This window comes from Triturus cristatus, chromosome 11, assembly GCF_964204655.1.
Source record: "Triturus cristatus chromosome 11, aTriCri1.1, whole genome shotgun sequence".
Lineage (NCBI taxonomy): Eukaryota > Metazoa > Chordata > Amphibia > Caudata > Salamandridae > Triturus > Triturus cristatus.
The window spans coordinates 228,941,750-228,963,225 of NC_140594.1; the positions used below are offsets into that span (position 1 = coordinate 228,941,750).

General features: G+C 40.6%; 1 protein-coding gene across 2 annotated transcripts in view; it reads left to right on the forward strand.

Annotated features, from left to right (window-relative positions):
- Positions 1–21,476, forward strand: part of SGSM1 (small G protein signaling modulator 1) — a 1,300,548-nt gene that overhangs the window by 1,202,124 nt on the left and 76,948 nt on the right. For both annotated transcript variants that reach the window (XM_085636109.1, XM_085636110.1), the window contains one exon: positions 19,995–20,594. In XM_085636109.1, coding sequence (XP_085492235.1) covers positions 19,995–20,594 — 600 coding nt within the window. The remainder of the gene's footprint in view (positions 1–19,994; positions 20,595–21,476) is intronic.

Consider the following 21,476-nt stretch of genomic DNA (forward strand, 5'->3'; position numbering starts at 1 on the left):
TCATTGTCAGTTTTAAGGCCCAATGCGGTGGTGCGTAGATTACATATCCATCTATCTTCCAGTTGTCTGAGTGCAAGGTCCCTGTCACCTCCTCTCATGTTGCCGTGTGCAACACCAAAGCCATGAAAACCGAACTTAGTTCTATCCACACCACTTCTACATTTGTGAGAAACCAGCGCATATGTAGTGTCACCATTCAGGCATGCCCTGCGATGTTCTTGAATGCGTGTCTTTAGCTTTCTAGTGGTGCTACCAATGTAGATCTTATCGCATCCACAGATCAGGACATATATCACATTGCTAGTGAGACAGTTGATAAAATGTTGTATTCTGTACTGTGTTCCTGTGTTGTAGCTGAAAGTCTTAGTTTTGTTGCAGCCTAGGTTACATATGTTGCAGGTTCCACAGGTATAGAAGCCCATGGTTTTGTGAAGCCAACCTTGTGATCTTGGTGTTCTGTAAAGTGTATTACTAGGGCACAGCACGTCCCTCATGGTTCTGCTTCTCTTGAATGTTACGGAAGGCCTATCTGAAATGAGGTTGTTAACCCCTGGGACACCATTTAGCAGTGCACAGTGTTTTCCAAGCACTTTAAAGACCTCATGATTCAATGCAGGGTGCTTTGTAATGAAAGAAAGTCTTTGTTTGTCAAGGTCAGGGGTTTTATGTTTTTTACTGACAAGTGTATCCCTTCTGTTGGTGTTCCTAGCCCTGTTTTCTGCAATGTGTAAGATGCGCTGATCATAGCCCTGCCTTTTGAGTCTGTTGATAATTTAGCTTGTGTCACGAAGTTGGCCTCCTCGCTACAGTTTCTGCGAATGCTTAGAAGCTCCCCATAGGGGATAGATTTCTTAGTAGACGGTAGGTGTGAACTAGTGTAGTGAAGAATGCTGTTCACCGCAGTCTCCTTTCTGTGTAGTGTACTTTCAGTTCTGTTGCTATTGATCAAGATCAAGGAAATGTATCCTTGATTGTGACATCTCAAGTGTGAAGGTGACATTGAGTGTATTGCCATTCAGAAATCCAAAGTACTCCTGTAGTTCAGGTCCAGTCCCTGTCCAAATGATGATGATGTCCTCTATATAACGGCCCCGGAACTGGATGTGCGTTGTCCAGTCCGATGCCGCTGCTGACCATGCATATGTGTGTTCTACCCACGCCATGAAGAGGTTGGCATACGAAGGGGCAAATTTAGAACCCATCGCAGTCCCCTGTTGTTGCTTAAATCATGTTTTGTCAAAGAGAAAGAAGTTATTGTCAAGGATAAGGTCAATCATCTCAAGCAGCATCAAGTTATGGTCAATGAGGTGTGCCTGTCTTTTGGAGAGAAAGAATTCTCCAGCCATTTTCCCAAGTTCTTTCCAGCTGCTGGTGTAAAGAGATTCTACATCTAATGTGGCTAACCACATTGTGTCGTCCCACTCCAGGTACTCAAACGTTTTGAGTATGTCCATACTGTCCCTGACATATGAAGGCAGATTGACTACCAGTGGTTGCAGAAAAGTGTCAACAAACTTGGAGAGTGCTTTCATCATGGAGCCAATCCCTGAAATGATTGGGCGTCCTGGTGGGAAAAGCTGTTTCTTGTGTATCTTCAGTAGAAGATAGATACAGGGAAATCTAGGGTCTTTGATTTGAGAAAGTTGTACTCTGTGTCTGAAAGGAGGCCCACTTCCTTCCAATGTGAGAGCTGGGTATTTAATGCAGAGGAAGCTTGTGCACACAGATTGTGTCAGTTTGGCATAGTGTGTTGTGAAGTTGCCTCTTTACCTCACCCTCATAGTCACTCCTGTTCATAACACAATGTTTTCTCCCTTGTCCGCTTCCCTTATCACATCTGAGTCATTGTTCCACAAACTATTGATGGCTTTCCTCTGGTCTAGTGTCAGATTGTCCTTGACTTATCTCCTGTTAGTGTGCTTTAGTCTGTCCTCTAAACAGTGTTGGTCATCAGTCACCAGGTTATAAAACACATCAATGCTATTGAGATGTGAGCCTTGAGGTGTAAATTTGCTGCACGTATGTAGGCCATTATCACAAGTATAATCCTGAATAATATTCAGACTGTCCAGTACATGTTCAACTGAAGATTCATTGTCGGGGTCAAGGGTCAAGTGTGGATTCATCCTTGATATGTGAAACCGTTGCTTCTGTGTGTGGTGCATCAATTGTGGCACCAGAGCCCTCAAGGCAGTTATTAGGAAAGAGACACTCAAGCTTAGCTTTCCTCACAAATTTAAACTAATCAATATGCAAGTCTGAGCACCCCAGGATACAGGACAGAATCCAAGTCCTTTATTCAATACATTTTTTCATGCAAAATTAAAGTATGGTCAGATAGATTCACTACAAGGTCATCAACAGAACTTTTTTGAGACAATTGGTTCTGATTTTCATACATTATTGACATTAACATTTGTTTAATTGCTTCCTATGATTTCTTGTTAGAACCCTGTCCTTGTCTATGGGTTTTCCTCCTCCCCCTCTCCTGGTTTTTCTCTTTGCTTTTTGTTTCCGATTCTGAATCGGAGTACCTCCTCTGAAAAAGTCGAGTAACAAGCTCCCTGTAATTCAGTCTCGTTGCCCCCTTCCGCGTTGGATTTATCTATCGAAGAAGCCTCTGAATTAGCGCTGATGCTAGAATTGCTTCGGGTATTGGAAGTGGTAGGTGTAGTGCCCTTGAGGACCTGTATATCATCAAACTGTCTCACAAACGTAAAAATGTGACCACTGTCATAGTCCCGGTCATCCCGCATGATTTTATTGAGTTTCCTATTCTTGACTGTTGCCTGATGGGCAGAGATTTGTTATTTCAAAATTACATAGTTTTTAGTAGTGGCCTCAGCAAGATTTAATTGACTAATTTCTTCCTCCAGAGCCTTGATCTCAGTCTGGAGTTTAGTACATTTCCTATCAGCGTGCTGAATTAGTATCCTCATCATGGTAAAAGAAGAGTTGTGTAAATAATCCTCCCATTCAGATAGTAGCTCCGGCTCAAGATCGTCGAAATTGGGAAAGGTGACGATCCTAAGACCCTGAGGACTTTTTTGTTTTCTAGGGAGCGTTTAAGGGTGACTCCGTCTCACCATTTGGACAACACTTTTTTTTTGTGTGTGTTTCGAGCCCCTGAAATTTAAGTTTCAAGCCTTCATTCTTGTTACCTACATTAGGGACTACTTGTTTGATCTCACTATTAGGTTTGAAGAGGTCCTTAGCTAGTCCCTCCAGTTGTCATCAAAACTCATGTCGAATAATGTGACGAAAGTGCGCCAGGATTGCTAGTAAAACCCTTAACTTAGTTTAAAAAAGGCAGAGGGTAGCAGGGTGAAACGGCAACTGCACAACCTAGACCAGTCAGGAAAAGGTACTTTGAACTCGTATTGCCCACCTCAAATGGCCAGCTGCCACATGACCACAAATAAATTCCAGAGAAAGGTTGATGAGAGGCAACACACAAAATCAGCAAGTTACAGTGCACACAAAGCAAAGTTAATGCCGCAGGCGTTGTGAGTTTAGTTGCAAATCTTTATTTTCCAAACAGTCCTTTGTACTCGTGGAAAACTGCCAATGCATTTCACCCTTTACAAGGGCTTCTTCAGGGCTGTGAAATCATACAATATAGGAAATATTTAGAACCACTATTCAATAAGATAATCAGGTGTTTGATAAAAAGGCAAATATGTTTGAGCAAAAAGAAGAAAAATGGTGAGTTTGGACAGTCAGAGTCCAATAGAGAAGCATGGAGCCGAAATCACGACAGAGGAGGAAACAACCATGGGAATAGTTATTCCAGAAAAGTCAACAAAAGGTCATGAAGTAAAAGCAAGCAACTAGAATCCAATTAGAGACCTTTGTGTAGAAGAAAAGTATGAAAGACAGAGCCTTAAGGATACCGTAAACGTAGATCCTCAAACTAGAGTAAACACCCTAAGTGCAAAAAAAGAAGAATATCAAGACTAAAAAAACTACCTTTTACCAAAGGTAAGATGGCCGGATTCATGTATCAAATTGCAAAATCTAGCAATAATTGTTATTGTGAAACGTCCCTGTTAGTTGACATCTCCACACATGAGGCATAGATACAAAAAGAAAGTATAGTTTATCAAGAACTCATTGCCACACTGCTGAACTCAGATAATCTATGTGGATTAAGGCTCCAGAGCATTTTGGTTGGTGTGTTGGCTGGTCTCTTTGGGAATAGCTATGTAGAGATCTAGGAGAGCAGTGTCTCTAGCGAGAGGGTGAGAGAGACAAAATGGTTTGCAAACCTTGTATCATGTCATGGTGGTGATCCAGTTTTGGTTTGATGGCAGTTCATTTTGTTCGGGAGGTAAGAGAGTAAATGGTCAGTAAATAGATGTAAGGAAGTATAAAGCAAGTAATCTCATCTGTTACCTGAAGTATGATTTTGGATGGAAGTACTTCTCTGGAGAGTCAGTTTGTGTACTTTTTGGTGTAGTTTGACTGAATTGGAAGGTTGGTTGACAGAAGGAGTCTGTGTCAAGCAGAGTTGTTGGCTTCCGGAAATGGCTGTGTGTTTGGCCTGTGACAATATTTTGGTTTGTGTCAGTCCAGTTTTTCTATTCCAGTTTATGGGCCATACCATCTAGGTTTATGCTGGCCTGATGCTGTCAGGTTTCAATCTGTAAGGACATGTGGATGATAATGGGGGCATGGCTGAGGAGGGTGTTGGGGGGGCCTTGTAGTCAGTACAGATGGTAATCATGGTGTTGGCTTTAACATCCCTAGCAATGGTGAATTGTTAAAATATTAACCACTGTGATATCCTCAGATGATTCGTTTTTTCCCTCAAGGGATTTTTGTACTCTTTGGACGAAAATTAATGACATTATTAAAAAAAAGTGGATCCCAGCTGTTAACCATGGTGCTTTCCACTGATAAATATTTCCAAGGCGGCCATCAGGGCTTAGTGTTTGTGACAGCTGAAAGTAGTTTTGGATAGCCCAATGGGGAATATAATTTCTGAGGTTTTGTTACGTGCATACTGGGGTCTGATATGATATGATATGAAGATATAGTTGGTGGTATTTAGGGATCACATTAAATAAGTGAAAGATAGTGTGCATGATAAGCAGATTGAGTAAGATGCAACCTACAATATGCAGCCATGAGGATCTCTCAGTCTAGAAAAAAAATGTATTAGCAAGATGTCACTTTTGGTGTAAAACATGCATATGAATATGACATCATCATTGGTACAATACCAGAATAATTGTGAAAAGCAATTGGAAGTGTAAATCACATTGAAGTGTAAATCAAATTTTTGTGCAAAATTACCCTTGATGCTGAGTAAGCAACATTGTGATATGACATTTAGGAGTAAAATAACTCTTGGTGCAACATCAGCCGAAGAATGAATAAACTTTTTTGAAATACAAATGAATGTATTTTTTTATAGTATGGTAACAAATTATACACTGTAGATTAATTTTACAGGACTACTGTATAACTGTATAGCATTTTGATTGAGAACAAAATGCTAACAATAACTGAGGAGAGGTCCTTTATTCAAGTGGGGACATGTGCTATCATTAGAAGGAACACTGCCATATATTGTTTCTCAGCATGCTCACAGGGTACAGGTTGTTCCATCATATGTTAATGCATTATAAGATAGGTGTACTGGACGAGGCGTGGGGTAGATAGGGTAGATGCTTCCTTGGGAAGCTGTTGGAATGTCATGTCAGAATAACATTTCTATAGGTCTATATGGATCTATATTAGGTACTGTGTGAATTCAGTGGGGTTATTCTTAATTTTTGATGCAGATAGTTCCATGGACAGTCGCTGTTATGTTTTTGTTGCTGTATTATCACCAAACCTTGCTTTTCCCTACTTACTTATTTCCTTCATCATTGCGTAGGTTCTGGAGCAGTATCTGATGTCCATGTTTTATCCAGATGTCTATTGGCCAATAGGAGTGGCAGTTATACTTTTAGTTGGAAAACATTTTGGGTGGAAAATCATAAGTAGAAAATCAACCTTTGTACAACATCAGTGGGAAAGTGTGAACGTGTTTTTAGGCATTCATGCATTTAGGTGCAAATAGCCTTGTGTGCAGCATCAACAGGAGTGTGAAGCAATGTTAGATTAAAAAATTGGACTCCTTTTGCTGTCTCAGGATGCCTAACCTCATTGTCAATGCACTTAAATGGGAGGTACTATTTAAGCAGAATAAAACACCTTAATGCTAATGGTGAGATTGAAATATTCCTCTGGCCTTATCCCAAAATAATTCTTCAGCACTGGGTGAGCAGGGTAATCAAAGATAAACGAATTGCGTAAGGAGGATAACGCAAAGCCCTTCTATGCTTTTGTCGTTGAATGCAAGAGCTGTGGCAGACAGTTAAATCTGCTTGTAGCCAGTCCTAAAAAGGGGTATGCTTTATATGCAGTAATTATAATCTTATTTGGTCATAAAAAGCTTCATCTGTTTATCTAGTAATATTTCCTCATTCAATTACACATACTCACCCCAGTCAGCGTGTACATCTTCGAGATAAAAACTAGTGGCATTGCCCTAAAAATGTCAAAGGGCTTACCAATAATCTTTATTTGGAATGGGCAGTGCAAAAAATTGAAAAACACATTTTGTTTTTTTACCCATGCCTCCCTTCGCAAAAGTCCATGTGCAGGTGTCATCTCAAAATGACCAAACATCGCATAATTTACCCTTTCGTATGTGCATCCCATTGTAAAATTAATTTTTTTTAATCAAAATAAAACATCAGAGCAAACTTAACTGTTCTAATGATGGACACCTTATTGAATGTGCCAGACCTGTACAGAGCTCATTATTATTAAACAATAATATATGTATGCTTTATTAATAAATTATAAATCTTTTGTACGGGTTATTGTTCCTTAGCGTTTAACAGAGCACTTTCATTTTTTAAAGAATAATTCAGCATGTACAACTTGAGAAGCATGAAAGTTCATAATTTCACTAAGTTACATTAGGATTTGCACTACAACCTGGTAAAGCGTAAATAAAAAAGTAAAGGAGGTGCCAAATCTTTCGCAAAAAAATGTCAATATGCATGTCCCCTACAGTCAACCAGCAAACTCTGTTCCAAAGCTTGTATCATTTCTTTCATTCTCCAGGTATGCACTGCACATCTCTCACAACCTAAAATAGGGATGTGGTGCACAAAAGGCTGCATTAGCATAAGCCACCTTCATGCACAGGACAGCCATAGCAGAGGCAGCATCAGCCCCAATTGGTTACAGAGGAAACACTGCACTTGTAATAGCAATGTAAATCACTATCACAAACCAAAGCAGGTACACCACAGACACCTGCCACATTAGGCACTCCAAAGACCCTAGAGGGACAGTGAAATTCAACTTACCCATACCTGCTCCTGCCACCACCTCAAACTCAGACTCTCCAAAATCAGAAGCACCAAGACAAAATGCACAGACAAAACAACAATCAAAAGAGCCACCCACCTGCAAATAGATATCATGAGGCACCAATGTCACAAGCTCCGCACAGCAGACAGTCGAACAGGATGAAGTGCACTTTGATCAATACTTTTATCTGTATGTTGCAAAATTGGGTCATAATAAAAACATTTCTTCAAAAAACAAAATGCCTGGTCAGTTTTTTTGGACTAGGGTAAAGCAGCTCATTTTCAGAAAATAGGGGTTGTATTGTCCTCGCATGAAACAAACACATATCCTATTATCAAAGAGATTGTGATCTGTCAACCTTTGGAATACTGCCTTGACATATATGTCTCCATGGGATCTGAATAGATCGGGATGTCTTCTAGATAGCAGAACACGTTAAAAATCCTTACAAGTCATCGTCAATAAAATTGAAAGTAATTTGGAGCATTACAGAGTCCGTAAGGCATGACCTGGTATTCCAATAACCAACATGTTATACTAAATGCAGTTTTCCACTAATCACCCAAAACCCTGATGGAATGATGCACTCCTCTTAAATCTAGTTAATTTATATTTGTATTTGTGATTTGTTCTAATGGAAGCGGTATCAAAGATAACAGATATCTAATTTGACCTGTAATCCAGCTGATTGCTCTATATTCAGCTTGCATTCTTAGCTCACCTCCCTTCTTTGGAACACAAAATAATGGAGAAGGGACTGATGATTGAGATATTGTTATAAATCAGTTTGCTATATTTTCAGTTGTGTGTTGTCTGTGGTGTTTAGTCTCTGATTTTGAGTGCATATACTTGACTGCAAGGTATTGGTGCACCAGGTTCAATCTTAAAATCATAACTTCAGTGTGGAAGTAAAGCACTTGATTTTCTATCAAATACATCATGGAAAGTTTCAGAACAAGTAGGCAAAGTAATTGCACAACAAATAACATGGTGTACCTATTTCTCGTAGTACCTTGGAAGTGCGACTATTGGATAATTCACCAGGTATCAGACAACTGTTCATAAAATAGTGAGAGTTCATCTGCAGTATTGTTTCTGCCTAATCAATACTGGGATTATGATGCCTCGATTATGGGATGCCTTGAATCATTTTAAACTGAAATCAAAACAAATATTTTCATGAAGGTTTCCAAAACAGAAAAAACAAATCATACGCGTATGAAAATCTTTTGTACTCGAAGAGAGGGTATAGCCATCAACGTGCTTAGCCTCTTCAGAATCTCCTTTTTAATTAATCACTGGTATCTATAAGGATTGAGCAAACCTAGTGTCCTAAATTCTCTGAGCTCATCAATCTCAGAGTCCTGAAAACAATATTTTCCTACCCATCCAACAAAACCATTTTTTGGGAACAATAATATCAGTGTCCAATGGCTGCCCAATTTGGGCAGCTCCTTTCATTGTTGAGCAATCCAGTCATCCGCAAGCTATATCTTTCCTAAATGTGCCGTTACTTGAGCCCTTGGTTTCAGGTGCTCGGCACCGGCACATAATTGTCAACACTCCCACTTGTGACAGCTGCCACATGGTGGTGCTGTTTGTGCAATTGAAAGATGCACAGAACAACAGTTGTTTTATTAATTTAATGTACATGAAAAACAACTAATAGCAGCCGCCAAAGCCATTCTTATAGTATTGGGGGCCTCGAACAGTCTAACTTTTAGCAGTTGGATGGTTAGTAGTTTTGTAGGTACTGTCATTGACATTGGCAATGGGTGGTGCAATCTGTGGTAGCCTCCTGATGAGAGCCCTGGCACCTATTTCTTTTACAAATTAAACACTTATTAAAACTGACTTGGAATCCCAATATTCTGCCACTTTTGCTGCAAAAGTTCACATTTTTATAGGCAATGTGCCACCTGTGAATGAAGTATCTTGAGAAGATTATCATCCAGAGGAATGTCAACAGATGCCGGAAGTGAATAGAAAACATCCAGAATTGTTTCCATAAGGATTGAGAATGTATACCAAAAGTTACAAGGACAATGAAAAGTAGCCTGAAATTGAGGAAAAGCACAGCGGATCATACCATCAAATAAATCCTGAACCCAAATTATGCCTTTAAATCTCCAAGCCTTCCAATGGATAGGTCTATTTTTGAGAGTGATAAGACAATTATTATACCATAAGGGGAACTGGAAAAAGTCATCTCTAGAAAGAATCCTGGGCTGATAATGAGGTCTCAGCAACTACCAGGTGTGCTTAAATAATGGGGAAGAGGTAACAGAAGACTTTGAGGAAAAAGCAAGAGCTTCTTTCACAGATAAAGGTGTCAATAAAGAGTGTTCAATAATACACCATAAGGGTAAAAATGGAGAGGAATCAAAAAGGAACCATTTAGAGGCCTGCCGAAGACAAATAGATTTATGATAAAGTCAACAATTAGAAAAGTGTACCCCTCCATTAGATTTAGATTTCCTAAGATGAGCATAGAAGATTCTAGGTTTCTTATTATTCCAAAGAAATTTAGAGAGCATTGAATCCACATTTTTGTAACTGGATGGAATAGGGAGTGGATTAATAGACAAAATATATAACAACATGGAAATAATCCTCTTTTTAATAGAATCAAGGTGTCTCCACCATGAGAGAAATAATGGGTTCCAAGAAGAGAGAACCTTTTCAACTCTGTTGAGTCCTTCCTTCTTATTAATTGTAATAGTATCCATAACAGAACTAGTAAACCAAATACCTAGATATTCAATTTTATAACTGTCGCAAAGAAAACCGGTAGAATCAAAAGATTTCTTTACACAAAATTTGGTAATGGGAAGAATCTCTGTTGTATCTGAATTGATTTTATATCCTGAAACTAAAGAGAAGTCAGAGATTTCCTGCAGTAAATCTGGGATAGAGATATCTGGATTGGGAAAAAAGCAAAATATCATAAGCATAGGCAGACAGTTTAAGGTGTTGAGTACCATACTTAAAGCCAGAAATAGACTTGTTATTACGGATACGAGATAAGAAAGTTTCAAGAACTAAAATAAACAAAAGAGGTGATAATGGGCAACCTTGATGGGCACCCCTCTGAAATGGAAAGAACTGGGAGGTCTGTCCATTGACTAAAACCGAAGCTCTAGGGGCTGTATGAAGTAAAGAAATAAGAGAAATAAAAGAATAGCAAAATCCATGCCAAGTGAGAGCTTTAAGTAAAAAAGACCAGTCAACTCTGTCAAAAGCTTTTTCTGTATCAGTAGAAACTGCCGCCAAAGAATGAGGAAGACAAGGTGCCTTATTTAAGACATTAAAGAATAACCGAGAGTTATACAAAGTTAATCTACCTTTAACAAATCCACATAATTCTTTACCAATGAGGCGTGATAGGACAGGGTCAAGTTTCAGAACAAGTCCTTTAGCAAAGATTTTATAATCTACATTTACCAAAGAAATGGGCTGATAATTCCTACAATAAGCTGGGTCTCTACCCTCCTTAGGAATTAGACATATAGTGGCTTCCAGAAACTTAGCACCCGCTCAACCCATCTCATGAAAATAAAGAAAAAGCTGTTAAAGCGTAGAGTGTAATAAACTTGAGAAATGCGAATAAAATGTAACCGTAAAACCATCAGGTCCTGGAGTTTTGCCTTTTTTAAGGAAGTTTAAAGCTTTAGAAATTTCCTACAGCGATGAATCGGAATCAAGAGACATGAGATTAAAGGTGCATTGAAAAGGAGTAGGAACATCACTAAGATAAGTATCACTAAGAGAAAAGGTGGCAGGGGACTCTGCGGTATAGCATTGTTTATAAAATTACGTACATTCTTCCAAAGTATCCTGATATTTAAAGAGGAGGATCCTATCCGTCGAGTAAATGGATTTAATGAGAGTGCGCTCCCTCCGTGATTTAAGATAGTTAGCCAAAAGGGACCCTACCTTATTACGGCCACCATAATGGCGAGCACTACTACAAAATAATATAGACGAGGCATTCTCAGTATAGGACTTAATAAATTCAAGCTTAGCACGAATATGTTCCTGTAAGGAGATTTCAGAAGTGGTAGTATAAAATTGGTGCTCTAAGTGTTTAATGTTTGCTAAGAGAACATTATGCTGGGTAAGAAGTTTATTTTTTCTGGAAACATAATCAATAATAAAGCCACGGGCGGCAGCTTTAAAAGTATCCCACCATAGCTGGGGAGAAATATCAGGTGGCACATTCAATACAATTCATTAGTAAAGGAGATGAATGAGGAATAAAAAACAGGATCCTTCAAAAGAGAATTCGTAAATCTCCATCTATTGGACTTGGGGTGTGGAGTGAGCAACTCAAAATAGTAAATACCGGGGCATGAGCAGAAATAACTGTAGGCTCAAGTGAAGAAGAAATAAGGTTTTGAGACAAAGACTTAGAAAGAAAAATATATGGATTACACATGCGCCAGACAAGATGAGTTTGTAATATTGTAGTAACAAATTGTTTGTGAGGTTTATGAGAGACTAAACTGAAATTAGATTTCTGATCCAGAAAAGGATAAATAATCTGGGTAAAGTTCCCCCCTGAAAAATTCATCTTTATATTGAATAAAGTTTTTGTAACATTGGACCAGAATGAATAATCAGGTTGAGTTGGGGTATAAACATTAAACACAGTTAGAGAAATACCCTAAACAAGCAATTTGACCAACAACCACCTTCTTTAGATAAACCAGAACAATTCAACTTTTTATGGCAAAGAATAATAACTCAATTTTTCTTGGTGGACACCCAATTACGTTTAATTTTTAAGGACTTTCACCTCTGTAAGATGTGTTACGAGTTTGAATATAAAACATTACCAAGACATAGAAAACAACCATCAGTAATGAGTAGAGAGGGAAGGAATGAAGAAAAAGGGTAGATAAAAAATAGGAGAATATATACCAGAGTATATAAGATAGGAGAGAAAAGAGGAAAAATAGAAAAAGGAAAGGAATGAAGGGACAAAAGACACAGCATGAAGGGACAGTACATGTCAAACTGATGACTGTACTACGTACCGCTTAGGGGAGAGTTAAGGACAACACAAAGGAGTGGTGGCAAACAGATGACGATGGAAAAACCAACAGGGGAGGAGGTATCACATCAGGACGCCAACATGATGAATAGGGAAATGGGCATTAGGACTCCAAATAACCTGCAAAGGAATTAAAGAAGAAAAATGGCATCAAACAAGTGAGAGAACAAGCATCAAAGTGCAACCTGTAAGGGAAGCATACATTAGTAAAACAAACACAAAACAGTTGCATAATGTTCAAGTGAAAGAGGATCCTCAAAAGTAGAAGTATTATTCTTAAGGGTCACTTTAAAGTGACATGGATGGACCATATGGTGTATCTAGTGCCAGAAGAGCAGGTCGTAGTTCAAGAAAGTCTTTCCGCTGCTTAGCCGTTGCTTTAGAAACATCTTAGGAAATAAACAGCTTAGCACCAAACCAAACAAGATGCTTTTTTGTATTGGCTACATTTAACACTTGCAGGAAGTCAGTGAATTGCAAGAAGAGAAGAATCAGTCCACGAGGTTTTGACGGAGTCGATGAAGAAGATAGGCGGGGACCCAGTCTGTGCTCACTGGATATTCAGTTTAGTCGATACAGGAAGATCTAGAAGCTTTGGAAACAAGCATTGGCATAGCCAATAGGTCTCGCGTTTGGGACCTTTTAAGTATTTAGTTATGCAGCACAATATCCTTGGTGCAACCACATCAACTGTTGCGTGGCTAAACACTTATAAGGTCCCAAAGGCGAGACCTATTGGCTATGCCAATGCTTGGTCTGGTTGTGTGTGTGGTTGTGTGTGTGTGTGTGTGTGTGTGTGGTTGTGTGGGTGTGGGTGTGTGGTTGTGGGTGCAGTTGTGGGTGCGATTGTGGGTGTATGTGTGGTTGTGTGTGGTTGTGTGGGTGTGTGGTTGTGGGTGCAATTGTGGGTGTATGTGTGGTTGGGTGTGGTTGTGGGTGTGTGGTTGTGTGTGTGTGTGTGTGGTTTGTGTGTGTGTGTGTGGTTTGTGTGTGTGTGGTGGTGGTTGTTTGTGTGTGTGGTGGCTGTGTGGTTGTGTGTGTGTGGTTGTGTGTGTGGTTGTATGTGTGGTTGTGTGTGTGGTTGTGTGGTTGTGGTTGTGTGTGTGTGGTTGTGTGTGTGTGGTTGTGTGTGTGGTTGTGTGTGTGGTTGTGTTTGTGGTTGTATGTGTGTGGTTGTGGTTGTGTGGGTGGGTGTGTGTGGTTGTGGGTGTGTGTGTGTGGTTGTGTGTGTGGTTGTGTGTGGTTGGGTGTGGAATGTGGGTGTGTGTGGGTGTGTGTGTGGTTGTGTGTGTTGTGTGTGGGGTTGGGTGTGTGTGGTTGTGTGTGTGGTTGTGGTTGTGTGTGTGGGTGTGGTTGTGTGGGTGTGGTTGTGTGTGGGGTTGGGTGTGTGGTTGGGTGTGGATGTGGGTGTGTGTGGTTGTGGGTGTGTGTGTGTGTGGTTGTGTGTGTGGTTGGGTGTGGATGTGGGTGTGTGTGGTTGTGGGTGGGTGTGTGTGGTTGTGTGTGTGGTTGTGTGTGGTTGTGTGTGTGGTTGTGTGTGTTGTGTGTAGTGTTGTGTGTGTGGTTATATGGGTGTGTGTGGTTGTGTGTGTGGTTGTGTGTTGGTTGTGTGTGGTGTTGTGTGCGTGGTTATGTGGGTGTGTGTGGTTGTGTGTGTGGTTGTGTGTTGGTTGTGTGTGTGTTGTGTGTGGTTGTGGTTGTGTGTTGTGTGTGGTTGTGTGTGTGTGTGTGTGTGTGTGTGGTTGTGTGTGTGTGGTTGTGTGTGTGGTTGTGTGTGTGGTTGTGTGGTTGTGCGTGTGGTTGTGTGTGTGGTTGTGGTTGTGTGTGTGGTTGTGTGTAGGGGTTGTGTGGTTGTGTGTAAGGGTTGTGTTTGTGGTTGTGTGTGTGGTTGTGTGTGTGTGTTGTGTGTGGTTGTGGTTTGTGTGTGTGTGTTGTGTGTGGTTGTGTGTGTGGTTGTGGTTGTGTGTGTGGTTGGGTGTGGTTGTGGTTGTGTGTGGGGTGGTTGTGTGTGTGTGGTTGTGTGTGGTTGTGTGTGTGGTTGTGTCTGTGGTTGTGTGTGTGGTTGTGTGTGTGGTTGTGTGTGGTTGTGTGTGTGGTTGTGTGTGTGGTTGTGTGTGTGGTTGTGTGGTGTGGTTGTGGGTGTGGTTGTGTGTGTGGTTGTGTGTGTGTGGTTGTGGGTGTGGTTTTGTATGTGGTTGTGTGGTTGTGGGTGTGGTTTTGTATGTGGTTGTGTGGTTGTGTGTGTGGTTGTGCGTGTGGTTGTGTGTGTGGTTGTGGTTGTGGTTGTGTGTGTGACAGTAATACTAAAAGCACCTCAAAATAAAGGAACACAAACATCGAGTTTGGGGAAAGAGAAAGCACGTAAGTCAAACAGGCACAGCAAGGCATTAACACAACAACAAAACAAACAAGATCACTTAGCGAAGACTGAGTGCTGATAATGGATACACACAGCCCATCATCTTAAGAGTTCGATTGCAGCCAATGTGCACTCAAACCTGCCCCCTCCTTGTGAGTTGCACCCCATATTTCATGAGTTGTGTAACTGCTGCACCCACCATAGCGCTTTGAGATCTAAAGCGCTGCATAGGTCTAATCGATTAATCAGTCGCCACCATGCTGTGCTTTTAAAGAGAATGTGCCAAAAGTTTCCAGCTTCCTCATCATGTCTTCATGAAAGCGCCAACGAAAGACTCCCTGAATGGTGCAACGGACATGAAGCAGCCGCTGCAATCAGAAATAAACACTGTGAACGTTGTCCAGTTTCACTGTAACATTTCCTTAATGTTCTTTAAGTCACAAAACAGTAATACTAAAAGCATCTCAAAATAAAGGAACACTAACATCGAGTTTGTGGAAAGAGAAAGCACATTGTAAGTCAAATGGGCGCAGCAAAGCATTAACACAACAACATGTTCTTTGATGTTCTTTGAACAAGAACATCAAAGGGGCGCCGCGAAAGTGATCGCTGGCGAAAGTGAAAGTGATCGCGGGCGCTTAATGAGCATGACGAGGTTTGCCAGCCTCTGCTCCTAAGTGCGCGCCCGCGCACATGCACTGTAGCTCTAGGCTGGCCATGGTAGCATTTTTTTGAGCCCTCACAAAAAGTCTCGCCAGACCAGCGCATGCACTGAGTCAGGCGAGACATAAAAAGGAAGGGAAAAAAGCCACTGGAACATTCCCCTCAAGACCCTCCGGATGACCATATAGGCGAAGGTTGTTAGGTCTGTTCCTGTTTTCAAGATCGTCAGCTTACTTTTTAAGCTAAGAGATATCTATCTCCAGTATCGCAATTTTTTCAGCTTCACCCTGTACATCACTAATGTGCTGTTCCACCAAGGAAAGACGAGAATCCATAAGACGACCACCTATTATCCAGCACTTGTAGGTGAGTGTTGGTCTCCTCAACAAATGGGCGCAGAGCACGTATCTCCTCCAAAACAGTATCTCAAGATATAGGAGCGGGAAACTTAGGAGTAGAAGGAAGATCTTGCTTGAGGTGCTTATTAGCGGAAGATGTTGCTTGCATCTTGGAAGTTGACAAGGGCAGAGGTTCTGAGCGACAGGCAGAAGACTGAGCCATAACGTCTGCAGAATGCGAACCATCCATGGAGGGCACAGTAGAAGAAGGGTCAGACTTAGGCAACTTGGCAACGCAGCATTTATTTGAATGTAATAAACTTTTACTTCTGCCCATAAGTGAAGATGAAATACGCAGCAAAATAGGCAGCCAAGAGTAAATAAGCAGAACCTTCCCCAAACACTGCCCCCAATGCAGAAAAAACAACTAGCCAGCCAAATAGCAGAGAAAAAAAAGGGCGAAAAAAAGTAATTTTTGGCAGACCAAGAAGCTCAGAGTAAGTAAAACAGGGAATGCCCATTAGTATGAGGAAAAGAAAGGAGAAAAAAGCGACACAGATAAGGTCCAGTGCTGAGGAGACTTAATGGAAGGAAAAACAAAATGACGACCGCAATGCAGACATGAAGCTCAGGTGCTTAAAATGAATGAAAGGACCCAAGAACCAGAATAAAAAAAACTGTCCTTGTGTAGGAGAAGCTCCAATGCAGTTACCTGCCCGTTTTTAGTCTTTCCAGGGTCGTGGAAGCCACATTATATTAACGGCATTCCCGACGCAATACGAGCTCCAAGACTAGGCAGCCATCTTAGGCACCACTGCACGCTCACCCTACCAATGAAAACACTTTGACGTCACCTGCACATTATTTATTTCTGGCAGTTCAAAAACAACATAATTATTTTCTTTCAGGGCATGCCTTATGAAAAAACATGTTTTGTGATCTTTTTGACAACAAAATCTTGTCAAAGTAAATGAGCTGCATTGTTTAAAGTATGCCTGAGCGCGTGACTCTCCTGCATGCCGTGCTTGCACAATTTTAAAACTAACCACGTGTTGATATGAATTTGGCAGTTGTTTCAGTAGGCTTCGTTCCTCAAGCAAACTTATTGAAAGTTCCATGAAAGCGTTCCTCAGTAGTTTTGTAGATTATAGGGATGTTTTTGACTTTTAGACCATGCCTTTTACCCTTTAAAGGAGATTTTAAAAAATGATACTTTTTTTTGCTGCGCCAAATCCAAGAGACTGGTGTGAGCTAATTGGAAACCGAGTCCTCTTCATCTCTGCTACCATTAATCGGAGGCCAAAATCGGATTGTGGCCAGACTATTTTATAAATGGACATCATTGTCGGTTCAAAAATCTTTATTCGATTCATACAATGAATCATAAAAGCACAAAGTTAAAAAACATAATACACAAATAAGGTGATCCATCCGTAAAACAAAAATTACAATTCAAAAAATCCATCATACAGCATAAATACAAATCCAATGGCAAAGCACAGTTCTACAGCTAATTTATCCATAGCGTTTCCTAATCTGAAGTGAAACTCTTATAAAATTTAACATGGCACAGCAAGTATCAACAGAAGATAATGACAGCAAATAATCATAGCCTTCTTTATAAGTGCATGGTTGTGACATCATTGTCAATCATCTATGGCAACTAGGGGCATACGTAAAATTGCTTCAGGGCTCCTGGTAGTTTTTCCACCCTAATGTATCCTTCTGTAGTCCACCACAGGGGGCAGTTTTGCCTATTTATTTCATTATTTCCGTAAAACATTTTTTTTTTTTTAAACCTTTGCAATGTTAAGTCATTGGGTGCCTTTTGTTTCTACGGATATTTTGTGGTGTTTGTTGTTTTCTCTGCAATACTCCATCCCTGCGTTGATTCAAAATCATCACTTTGCTCCTATGTGGGACTTCTATTGGGATTTGTCTTTATTTAATCTTCGATGTCTAGATTATGGGTAACGTTTCAGTAACAATAAGCCCTACACGATGGCTAGTTATAATTGCTATACTCTAATGAATTCTGATGCATCTAATAATAATGACTGGGTTGTTAGTTCAATGGGAACTAGATAACTGTGTTTTGGATTAATACGCTATTTTACGCAAGGCTTTTGGCAGAGCGGATTCGAGTTGAGCTATAACTTCCATGGTATAGGGTATATTGGAAAAGGATTACGAAATAGCTGGTTGGAGTGTATAATTAAGTTGTACATTTTGCAAAATACTCGCAGAATGGCATGCTCCTGGATCTAGGAAAGTGAAAGAATATAGCGTAATGGAAGTAGGGCAACATGGTGGCTAGGAATACAGAAAGTGTCCAGAAACTCTGGATTCTCCAGGTGACTGTTTTAGATGGATCAATTCTAATAGCTTTTCGCATATCTCTTCAGGCCTGACAAAGAGAAATCACAGTTCTAGATCAACATGGTTTGAAACTTCTGGGATATGTGGGTCTAAAAAAGGAGAACTGCATTTGACTGGATGAGAATAAATCTCCCAAACGAGAGAATATATAGTTGGAATTGGTAAAGACTGAATCAAATCCATTTGTCTCCTGGGCTCGTATTCCCATAAGGGCACACTTGCCCTGTTTGCGCAACGGCACACTGTAATACGGATGTCATGCATAAACAGGGAAGTTGCACCCTAATGTGGTGAATGCGCTGCCCCCAGGGCAGATGCAATCTTGTGCTGCTCGGGGGTGAAATACGGAGTGTCTGCTTAAAAGCAGCCCCATATTTCACTGTTTAGGCGGCAACCGCCTGCACTTTAAAGAGGGTAGAGATAACCCCTTTCAAGCAGGTGCAGTGAGTGACTGTACCCAAGAGGGTCCATGACACCCCTTTCTGCCCTCCAGAAGGCTGCCTTCAGGAGGCGCACTGAAAGTGTGACACCTTTTTGTGGCACACTTTCAGTGCACCTCCTAAAGGCATGTTTGCCCCTACGCCCGCATCCAGAAAACGGCGTGGACGCAGACGCAAAATGCTTCCCTTATTTGCATGGGGTCGCACCACCATGCAATTAAGGGAACGCCTTATAGTTATAGTGCTAGTGCTACACGTGCGCCAGCACTATCTGTGTTACAGAAGGGGCTGCACAAGCGTATGCAGCTGCTTCTGTAATACTAAAGTGCACCGGGGCACACAAAGCAGGCACACACACCTGTTGCACCCCCTGCACTTTCTCTGCAATACGGCCCCTGATCTCTTCCACAGTAATACTCTTTGTGCCAAGTTAGCCCTGTGTGATATATACAAGAGCCATTCCTAAATACAAAAAAGTATCTTTTTTTCACAGAGCAAACTAATTTATTTAAAACCCTTCATGGTCAACAGATCACTTTTCAGGCTGTGATTGACACTATAAAAATGATGTACAACTTATACAGTGAAATACCACCTCTAAGTGCCCCTCTCATTAATAGAGAATTTCCAGTCTACCTTTTATGGTATACTATGGAGCCAGGCTTTGACGTTACACCTCCTACACCTGTAAAAAGACTCAGCATGGACACAGTACAAAGAAAGGCATGATCCACCTCATAAATTCATGCTTGCTTGTTAAGTATCAGTTGGTATCAATGTGTTCCATTCTCTTTCCATGTACCAAGAATATTACACAGTATAATGTAGTCAGGACTTGTACATTCAATTATTTGAATGAAGAAATGTTTGTACTAGATGTCCCTTAGTTCCAAATAATAGTTGTTTGTGTTGAGGGCGTATCCTGAGAACTTGACAAATTAGTGTAATTATCAACATGTAATCTAACTGTGAGTGCCTTCATTTTCAAAAGAAGAAGTTGGCTATATTATGACGGGCACATTTTAGCGTTGAGGAGTTCGATGTCAAGAGTGGACAATGGTTGAGACAGGGACGCTCCTGCTATATTCCTCATATTACATAGACACCAATACCATATTTTAATTGACTTTTCTGAGAGGTTCAGAAATCTCACTGTATATTTTTCCCAAAACTCTGTGAAATGCTTGTGTGCCCAATCCAGCTACAAGGAGTTTTCCAGCTGAAGGTATCAATGTCTTTTCGGTATCAAAGGCTGTAACCCCTCAAAAAAGAGATTTGATTGTGGTCCAATGAGGGGCAGCAATTACATCAAATGGGAGTTACCTCTTACTGCCGATATATCCATGTATTATAGCATGTTAATCTCTGGTTGTGTTTTTCAGGTTTTTGAATCTGTTGAGGAGGTTGAGCAGACTGATGCAGACACCAGAGGTGAAGACAGTAAGCCGCCAAAACTACCTAATGGGACTCTCCATAATGGCACAAGTTCACCTGACTCTGGCCACCCCTCTTCCAGAAACTTTTCTATTACATCAGGATATTCTGAACAAAGTTTTAGCACAGAAGAAAATGCAGCAATGGAAACAAACAAAAGCCTCTTGCACCTTCAGATGAAACAGGGTGTGAACAATAAAAAAAGGCACAGCTTAGACAACACTCTGTCCGATTATAAGAGCACAGAAGAACTTCCAATGCAGGACAATTTGGAAGTTGAACTTACAACAAATGAGAGTATAGATGAATTTCTTTCAATTCACGAGAGTACGGAGGATATAATCCCCGACAAAGATACTGCTTTGCTCTCTATAATTGAGAAATGGCCCGACAATGATGCTGAGAAGGAAAGCCTGGCTGGAAGTGAAGATAACCTGTCGGAGGAGCCAGAAATGGAGAGCTTGTATCCACCACATGACTCCCTAACTGTGATTGACTCAACTCTAAATGAAGTTTCTCCTGTCTCTTCTACAGGCGTCACATATCCTGTAAGTGTTGCCAAGGAAATATTGTTATTTGCTATCCTTTACTTTGCTATTGTAAGCAGCAACTTGTCTTAAAAATTTTCAGAAAATGTAGTTTAATATAATTATTTAGTAAAGGTATAGTTGCAGCACAGACTTGGTCTTATGGTCAGAGCAGTCATTCATGAGAAATAGGCAGAGAAACTACATCACTGTAAAGCAGACTCTGAAGAGGTGAGTCTTTAGATGTTTCTAGAAGGAGAACAGGTTAGGATTTCAAGTTGATGGAGATTCTAATGAAACTTTGCAAGACGTTCTGGTTTTTGGTAGTATGTTGTATTCTTTTTCAATCATTAGTGCATTATTGAAGAAGATGTGCTATTGGAGGTCGGCTTTTGAAGGCACAGAGCCACTGCAAGCATATCCATCACATTCTGTAGCTCTCAGACATGAGTTGCAGTGGGGGCTTTAGGAGAAAGAGAAGGGACGATCAGAGAGAGTAAGGAAAGAATGAGCGAGAAAATAGATAGGTGAAAAGTGAAAATGAGCTGGAACGGAGAAAAGGGAGCGGTGATGGTGTGAACATTTTTACCAGGACTGTTTTTGATTCCTAATCTGGCTCGGGAGCAAGGCCGAACTAAACTAGAGGACAAATGAGTCTGTACTGAAGGGCTGGTCTGACTGGTCAATGTATGGGATAGATTTTTGGCTGTATGTGGGCTTGTTTTATGGTCTGCTGTGCTGGTATTTACTGTTGATTTCTCTGATATTACCCCAAACATTGCCTGCAGCAATCAAAAATTCTTGCAATCTCCCATGCCTTGCATACCACTTATACATATTGTCTTTTCAGGTTACAAACTTATCTGATCTGCAAAGATGTGCCACATTTATAACTATTGATGG